Source organism: Nicotiana attenuata, unplaced genomic scaffold, assembly GCF_001879085.1.
Source record: "Nicotiana attenuata strain UT unplaced genomic scaffold, NIATTr2, whole genome shotgun sequence".
NCBI classification, from domain to species: Eukaryota; Viridiplantae; Streptophyta; class Magnoliopsida; order Solanales; family Solanaceae; genus Nicotiana; species Nicotiana attenuata.
The window spans coordinates 114152-123488 of NW_017672764.1; the positions used below are offsets into that span (position 1 = coordinate 114152).

At 37.7% G+C, this 9337-nt stretch overlaps 1 protein-coding gene across 1 annotated transcript; it reads left to right on the top strand.

Annotated features, from left to right (window-relative positions):
* Positions 1-4613: 4613 nt before the first annotated feature.
* LOC109214423 lies at positions 4614-7124 on the top strand. The gene is made up of 2 exons (XM_019378339.1): positions 4614-5797; positions 6616-7124. The coding sequence occupies exons 1-2, from the start codon at positions 4652-4654 to the stop codon at positions 6940-6942; spliced, it is 1473 nt and encodes a 490-aa protein (XP_019233884.1). The 5' UTR covers positions 4614-4651; the 3' UTR covers positions 6943-7124.
* The last annotated feature ends 2213 nt before the right edge of the window (positions 7125-9337 follow it).

A 9337-nucleotide genomic window follows, 5' to 3' on the forward strand; every position in this document is an offset into this window, starting at 1 on the left:
AAGTTTCAAGCCCTAACCTCCATTCTAACTCCTTAATTCCTTAGTCTTTCAATCTAAATTCATGTAATAACACCTTAGAATTGTGTTTTAGACTTAGAAATCCTTACCTCAAAGAAGTCCCTTGATTTCTCTCTTCCAACTCGCCCAAATTCTCCAAGTCCGAAGTGAAAATATGAAACCCTTCAAAAGTACGCGAAGATGAAATTTAATAACACTGCTCAGTCATTTCCGCATCTGCGGCTCCATGGTCGCATCTGCGACTCCCGCTTTTGCGGTCAACAGGCCGCTTCTGCAGAAATATCCTCCTCTGCGGCTGAACATCCGCTCCTGCGCCTTCCATTTCTGCGGACGAAATCTCGCATCTGCGGATCCCCCATAAAAGCTCAAATACCGCATCTGCGGTCCTCCTGTCGCTTCTGCGACTCCGCAGATGCGGTCACTAATTCCGCACCTGCGGTCCCTGCCGCTTCTGCGGCTCTCCCCTCGCTTCTGCCGTATCGCTTCTGCGGTCCCATTTCCGCAGAAGCGAAAATACCAGAAGCAGCTGCAATTTCTTAAGTTCACAAACCAAAACTTCCCGTTAACCATCCGAAATCACCCCGAGGCCCCCGGGACCTCAACCAAAAATACAACACCTCCTATAGCATCATTCAAACTTGCTCCAATCATCAAAACACCTCAAACAATACCAAAACCATCAAATTACATCGGATTCAGGCCTAAGTTCTTCTAAAACTTCCGAAACACGCATTTGATCAAAGACCCAACCAAAACACCTCCGAATGACCTGAAATTTTGCACACACATCCCAAATCACCTAATGAAGTTACTGCAACTCTCGGAATTCCATTCCGACCCTCGGATCAAAATCTCACCTATCAACAGGAATTCGCCAAAATACTAACTTCGCCAATTCAAGCCAAATTCTACACTGGACCTCCAAAATCACTTCCGATCACACTCCTAAGTCACAAATCATCCCCCGAAGCTAACCGAATAGTCGGAATCCACATCCGAGCCCTCTAACTCATAGGTCAACATCCGGTTGACTTTTCCAAAACAAGCCTTCCTTAAAGAGACTAAGTGTCTCATTTCCTTCCAAAAATCAACCCAATTCAACTCGTTCACACAAGACACTGATAATGACGCATAACGAAGCCGGAAATGGGGGAAATGGAGCGGTTCTCATGAGACGATGGGTCGGGTCATCACACGCAGTATGTACAATCCATGCTCTTCTCTACCAATCCCCTTCACCTGACCACTGAAGAGGTCCTGAAAAATACATAAGTTAGGGAAGAAGCCAACCATACATTTTAGTTCCTTAGTGAGTTTTGAAATTGAGAGTAGGTTGAACTTTAAATCCGGAATGTAGAGAACGTTAGAGATTTCCTGATTACTTAGTAGTGAAGTATTTCTTGTATGTGATACTGATGACACACTTCCAATAGGTAAGTTTACTTTGTTTTCTTCTGTGTTTGGAAGTGCCCTATATTTGTACAACATGTCCATGCTTGAAGTCATATGATTTGATGCCGTGTCAACAATCCACTTATCATTAACACAATGAGACATAAAAGCATTCACTTTGCTCAGAAAACCTGCAACAGCTAATTTGCTTGATGAGTCTGATCCTTCTATGCTTCCTTTGGACAACAGATGAACAATCTGCTGATACTGTTTAGGAGTAAAGACAGGAGAAGGATGTGGCATTTGGTGGAAGAGAGTAGGTTGATTAGCTGGTTGTGGAGGACCGAATTAGAGTAACTTCCTCCCCTGCCTTGTTGAGTCACACTAGAAGCTACATTGCTCCCCATAGTATATCTGTCTGTACAGTTTACCTCTGTACCACACACTTGATTTGCATACTGTCCAGTATTGATTCCTTTCTTTTTAGTTTTGAAATCTGAAGGATATCCAACTAGCTTATAGCAATTTTCCTTTGTATGTCCCTTGTAATGGCAATACTTACACTGAACTTGACTCCTCTTTGGTTTGTAGTTTCTAGTATTATTTGTGTTCTTGTTGCTATACATAGCTACATTCTCCAAGGCTTCAGAAACTTGAGCTACTTGTGTCATATTTGTAAGTTTTCTCTGGCTTTCTTGATCAACTAGCATAGAGTATGCCTTATTTATACTAGGCAAAGGGGGACATCATCATGATTTGGCTCCTTGACTGAGAATAGGACTCATTTAAGCCAATAAGAAACTAAAGGAGTTTTTGATATTCAAAGTGTTGAGCATACTTCTTTGATTCAGGACAAGGACAACCAGGGCATGGCATAAGAGCATCAAACTCATCCCAAAGCTCTCTTAGTTTGGAGAAATAGTCTGTTACAGTCATAACTCCTTGAGTCTAAGTATGAACCTCCCTATGTAGGTACAAAATTCTGGAACCGTTTACTTTATCAAATCTCTCTTTTAAGTCTTCCCAAACTTTATGAGCACTAGATGCATATAAGACACTACTTAGCAAACCCGACCTCACTGAATTCATTATCCAAGACAAAACAATAGCATTCACTTTCTCCCATAGATCATGAAGTCAGGCTCAAACCTAGATTTTGGAAACCTACCATTAATAAATCCTAATTTACTCTTACCTAGCAAGCCAATTCTCATTGCCCGACTCCACAAAGCACAGTTATCAGATCCAGTAAGTTGAAGAGAAATCAGAGAACTACCTGGTGTGTCGGTTGGATGTAGATACAGAGGATGATTTTGATCAATGCTAGGGAAGGTGGTATTAGTCATGAAATTGCCATAATTTGCTGAGGTCGTGGCAGTGTGCGTAGGAGTACTGGAGTAGTATTGTTGATTTGATCATCTTCAACTGCCATTGTTGACTGGAAATTAGCTTCTCAGAACACAATTGGCAAACCCTAGCTTCGATCGAGAGTTACTCTAAGACAATTCGGCACCTCAAATTGCAGAATTGAAGCAACCTAGACGAAGGAACTCGTTCGCAACCTTGCTAATTAGATCCACACCGATGGCTCTGATACCATGTTAACAGCCATGGGAATGGTGATCAACGTAATGTGAAGAAGAATCTAGAAGGAGAAGATCAGAGACGAATGAGAGAAGAAGAGAACTAGCTCACTTCATTTTTTGCAAAAAACTGAATTATGTACGACCTACAACAGTATTTAACAAAACTAATTAACCGACTTTCATTAACTCCTAACTAACTAATTCTAATTAATATTATGCTTAAGTTTAATTATGATTAGCTATCAGCTTGACACTTAGCTGCTAGCCAACAGGTACCGTTTTGGATTTTTTGTTAAAATATTATGAGCTGTGACTTGGTCTCTAAATTGGGCGATTTCTTAAAAATGTCTCAAGCTGTACCACAATTCTCTATAGAGTCTGTTATTTCTTTTAGAATTTAAGTTAGATACAATAAAATATGAATTTCTCAACACACACATATACGTATTACTTCCTAAAATTTGTATTACGTTATCAATTAATTTTATCATAAATATATGTTCATTAATTTATCATAAATATCTATTAATAATTATGTAGAGCAGAAAAACCTAACGTCAGAAAAGGAGGGTTGTCAAATAAGATACAGGAGTCTAGCATTCATATTCTACCATTGAGCTTGTTAGATTGTATCCAAAAAATTGAGCTTGTTAGACGTTTCAAATCGTGATAAAACAAATATATAAGTAAGACTAAAAGGAAGAGGACTAAATGTTGAATTTGTTACGAATAAATTGAATTATATATGAATATCTATTACAGCTTTACGAAGAAACATGTTGAATTTGTTGCAAGCAGCTTACGAGTAGCTTTGCGAACAGCTTATAAGCAGCTTTGCAAAGAACTTTGTGACGAAGCTTCCAAGCAGGGGCGATATAGCTAAAACTAATAACGGGTTCAATTTCAATAATTTTCGATGCAGAATAAAATTATATATATAAAATTAGCTAAAATTTCAAAAAATTAGATATGAATATAGCTTTACAAAATATTGTGAATCCAATACTAAAACCTTAAAAATTGAATCCATATAATTTAAGTCTTGAATTCACCTTTTGCTTCCAAGTAACTTTGCAAATACCTTTTAATTTACTACTGAGTAGCTTACAAACAACTATGTTCTCCTATAGTTATTATTCAAAGTGAAATAGCATATTATTTTTTACTCCAGTCATTTTAAAATACTATTTTCTTATTAGTCTGTTAAAAAAAATTAATATTTTTAATATATTTTAACAAAAAATATTTATAATCACACAAATACTAAAATAAATTTAAAATTATAACTTTCAAAAATTTTAACGGCACATAAATACTAATAACTTATTTAAATCACATATCTGAAAAGTGTTCTATTTAAAATTTGTGCCTTGGACAATCTTTTTGATTCTTATATTGATGAGAGTAATTGTGCACGAGGATGTTGGGTATACATTACAGTTATCGCACTTTTATTATTTTGCACCGAAGATCAGAAAGAGACACGTAGTATTCCAAACCCCATGCAACATAACACGTATTCATCTTTAATCCAGCAACACCCCCTAACGTGGGCATTCAAATTCAACTTCCGCAACCCCACAATTCCCTCTTAATTTCCACCGTACTATATATACCTTTACTCTCATCCATTCACACATAGGGAACAAAGAAAGATGATGAATATTTTCGCTATTACTCTTGTATTAACCACACTTGTAACAGCAGGGGTCTTTTCTCCAATCCCAGAAAAGAAAGAAGAAGTTATAGTCAAAGAAGGTCATAGAGTTGTAGTTGTTGAATATGAACCAAATGATGGAAATACCAAGGTCTCAATTTCCCCACAAGAAACAGACCAAAAAACAACAGCAGGGGTTGTTTCAGGTGTCAAAGATAAAATATCAGATACAGCAGAGACAGTTAAAGACAAAATCAAAGAAGCTACATCGTTTGGAGAAGAAGAAGGAAAAGAAAATGGTGGGGTTCATAAACCAACTGCTAGAGAACTTGTTTGTGATGCTTTTGGGAAGTGCAAACATAGGATTGCAAGTGCACTAGGTGGAACCAAAGACACTGTTTCTGGAAAGATGCATGAAACTGAAGAAGATGCAAAAGAGACTGTTGAAAATGTTTACGACAAAGTGAAAGATACAGTTGTTGGAAAAGCACATGAGGCTTCAGTAAAGGCAAGTGAAGTGAAAGAAAAATCCAAAGATGTTGTTGAGGACATAGTGGAAGAAGTAAAAGAAGGTGCTAAAGAGACTGCTGAGAAAGTGAGAGAAAAAGCTAAAGACGTGGGCGACATAACAGGGACACTGAAGGGTGATGTGAAGAGAAATGCTTCACAAGATCTTGATTACATAGAAGAAAAAGCGAAAGCAGCAAAAGATGCAGTGAAAGAAGATGCAAATAGGCTTAAAGTGGAAGGCAAAAGGGATAATCAAGTAATTCGGAGGTTCTTTTTTTATGTGTCGGAATACATCGTATCAGACAAGAATTTTAGATCTTTAATGGGAATGGTTCATTTTCTTGGCTTTGCATTGGCTTATGGGGTGTGTATTTGGGTGACATTTATCTCGAGTAATATTTTGGCAAGAGCAATGCCAAAGCAGCAATTTGCGATGGTACAGAGTAAGATTTACCCTGTTTACTTCAAGACTATGACTTATGGCGTCGCCACAGCGTTTTTCGGCCATTTCATGAGCCAGAGGCATCGATATTATTATGCGAACAGGGCTGAAACAATCCAGGGTTTCCTTTTTTTGGCCTCAATATGCACGAATTTGATCAACTCCTTCGTCTTGGAGCCTCGATCCTCCAAGGTATGTGGTTATTTCCTCTGTTTTTTCTGCCTATGTGAACTCACCTAGCCTAATTAGCTTCCTCATGTCTGGTTTTGGATCCAGACAAAGGGCTGTAAGTTCTATGCATCTATAGTATATATGAAAGATACTCCATCCGTTTCAATTCATGTAACATCTTAATATTTATTTCATTTTTAGTCGGTCCGAAAAAGGAAGGACTATTTTACATTCAATGATAATTTAACTTTAAAATTTTATTACTTTACAACGAGGATGGTTTATAGCCACACAAATAATTTGCTTTAAAATTTATTTTTGACCACAAATTTCAAAAGTCTTTCCTCCTTTTTCTCTGACGAGCAGAGATTTATATGTGAAATCTTTAAAAGAAGATTAAAACTATGTTCTAGATCCTTAAGTGGGTTTTGTGGCATGAGGTGGAATAATTAAGTTTAAATCTTGAATTCAAGCTCTCAAGTAATCAAATTTCGATATATCCACCTTCTCTGTTTCTTTGGTCATTATGCAGATGATTAATTTAAGCATTTTTGTTTTGACCTACAGCTAATTTAAGCGTCTTTGGTCATTATCCAATTACAGGTACTGTAAATGGATTATAATCATGATAATAATCTGGATAGTCTATCCCACCTCCAATATAGGGTAAGTTAGGGCAAGTTATACCAAGAATTATGGTAAAAATAATGGTAATGATCTTAAGCTAATACCTCCAATCAAAGAAATTTTATTCCAAAATATTGTTCTCGGATAATCCACCAATCCCTTGAACCAAAACGGCCCCAAGGGTTAAACCCAAATATTGTACAATTTTGCAGGTGATGACGGAGAGAATAAAACTGGAGAAAGAGGAAGGAAAAGGAAAAGATATATTTAGCGTAGAACCAAGCACTTCAAGTGTGGACGCCCTGAAAGATCCAACAGGAATAAAATCAGGCAAAGAAGCAACAAGTAGTGAAGGACCTGCAGAAACACACCAAGAGTTGTCTGAGGAAGCAGCAAGAGTGAAACCTCAAGTTGAGAAATTGAGTCAGAAACTAAAGAAGTTGAATGTCGTCTCATCTTTTTTTAATGGACTCACACTAATGGCTCTTAGTTATCACCTTGTTCACCTAAGCCAATTAGTGCATGCCACCAGTTATTAACACAGCAAAGCTCAGACAGAAGCTCCTCTCAGCAACAGCAAATCTACTAGTTATGATTTTTTTTTTCGTCCTTTCTTAAGAGTTATTCTTGTACTTCATTAACGTGGAATCTGAATTCGAACTGTCCGTATCGGTGTGAATTTGTGATTTGAAGTATAGTTTCCATTAGTTTTTTAATATCTTTTTGAATTGTTTGGATTTTGTATTTATCAATACTGGAGAACTGGCATATTTCTTTCAAAAGCACAAAGTATACTGGCATATTTCGTCCAAAGTATACCGATCGAAGTCGGTTGAAAGAATAAACTGACCGAAATCGCGGAAGTTAAGTAAACAAATCAATATACCCTCAAAAGTTCATATTTTAACTATTACCCAACTATAAATGCAAGATTCCTAAAATTCACTTTCGGGTCTATTCGATCATTCTAACTATTAAGGTGATTACCCAATTCTAAATGCAAGACTCCTAAAATTTATCTTCCGGGCCTACGTGACCGAATTACGGAAATTTTTTAAGATAAACTTTACCCATAACTTCCCGAACTCAAATATATAATTTGTTTCAATTTTTATGCCCAAATTCGTGGTCAAAATTCAAAATACCAATTTCTAGATTTTTTACCAAAACCACAAGTTCTCACTAATTTTCATAAATTTCCATATTAAAAAATATATATAATCCAAGTATTTAACTTGCAATATGTGGGAATCACTTACCTTGACATGGATGATGGAATGGAGCTCCAAAATCGCTCCTAGGTCGGCTCCCATGGAGGAAATAAGGTGAAATGAGCCAAACCCATTTTTTCAAATTTATACACTGCCCATCGATCCTTCTTCGCGTTCGCGAGCCCCCCCATCGTGTTCGCGATGAACAAAATTCTCAAAAATCATTTTCAAACTCTTCTCAGACAGCCTCTAGTATAATGGTCATAACCTTTTGTACAAAACTCCAAATGATAAATGATTTAATGTTTTGAAAACTATACACCATGATTCACAACTATCATGTTTTGGTCATCTCCCAATTCCTTATTGATTTTGAGATATAAGCTGCCAATGTCAGCCTTGTGCAACACAAATTTCTTCTTCATCTTCCCGGACAGCCTGTAGTGTACCAGCCATAACATTTTGTACACAAATTAAAATGCTAAATGTTTACCTTTCTGAAAACTAGGCACAAAATGCTATAACTTTCATTTTCGGATCATCTCCAAATTTCATATATATTGTGAGATATGAGCCTCCGAAGTCAGACATGCGTAACTAAGATTTTCTTCTTCGCGAACGCGAGAGGATACTCGCGAACACGAAGAACAACACCATACACCAGCATCACCTATTGCATAACAGCCCGAAATGATCCGAAATCACCCCGAAACACACCCGAGGCCCCCAGGGCCCTGTCCAATCACACAAATCAGTCCCATAACATAACACGGACCTGCTCGAGACCTCAAATCACATCAAACAACATCGAAATCATGAATGACACCCAGCTTAATGAACTTTAGAACTTCAAACTTCTACATTCAGAATCGAAACCTATCAAATAACGTCCGATTGACCTTAAATTTTGCACACAAGTCACATTCGACATTACGGACCTACTCCGACTTTCAGAATAGGAATCCCACCCCGATATCAAAAAGTCCACGTCCTGTCAAACTTCTCAAAAACCTTCAAATTTCTAACTTTCGCCAAATGACCCCAAAATGACCTATGGACCTCCGAATCCACTTCCGGACGCGCTCCCAACACTAGAATCACTATACGTAGCTATTCCTAGACGCGGAATCCCAAACGGACATCAATAACATTGAAATACACCTCAACCCAAATTTATGAAATTCTTCCAAAATGCCAATTTCCACAATAGGCGCCGAAACGCTCCCGGGTCATCAAAAACCCGATATGGATATACGCCCAAATCCAAAATCATCATACGAACCTCTTAGAACCTTCAAATCCTGATTCCGAGGTCGTTTGCTCATAAATCACACTTTAGTCAATTCCTCCAACATAAGGCTTTCGAATTTAGAATTTTCTTTCCAAATCAACTCCAAACTTCCCGAAATTCAATTCCGACCACGCGTACAAGTCATAATATTTGAAGTGAAGCTGCTCATGGCCTCAAACCATAGAGCGACGCGTTATAGCTCAAAACGACCGGTCGGTTCGTTATATTCTCTCCCACTTAAACATACGTTCGTCCTCGAACTTGCTAAGAACTACTCTGGAGTCGTCTGAAATCACTGGTTAACACTTCGTGCATTCACCCATGTTATCTCAACTTAGTTGAGCACATTAGCTCGAGCTAATCTGAAGATGTTCCCTTTTTACTCAACCAAATGGGCTTTTAGAGCCCAATTCCAACATTCGGAATTCTCTA

What these genes read in the sequence shown, in the direction of transcription:
- LOC109214423 (XM_019378339.1), top strand. Translation starts at nt 4,652, where the DNA reads ATGATGAATATTTTCGCTATTACTCTTGTATTAACCACACTTGTAACA. An exon ending in TGGAGCCTCGATCCTCCAAG is followed by an intron (nt 5,798 to 6,615) that starts GTATGTGGTTAT and finishes ACAATTTTGCAG; the next exon opens with GTGATGACGGAGAGAATAAA.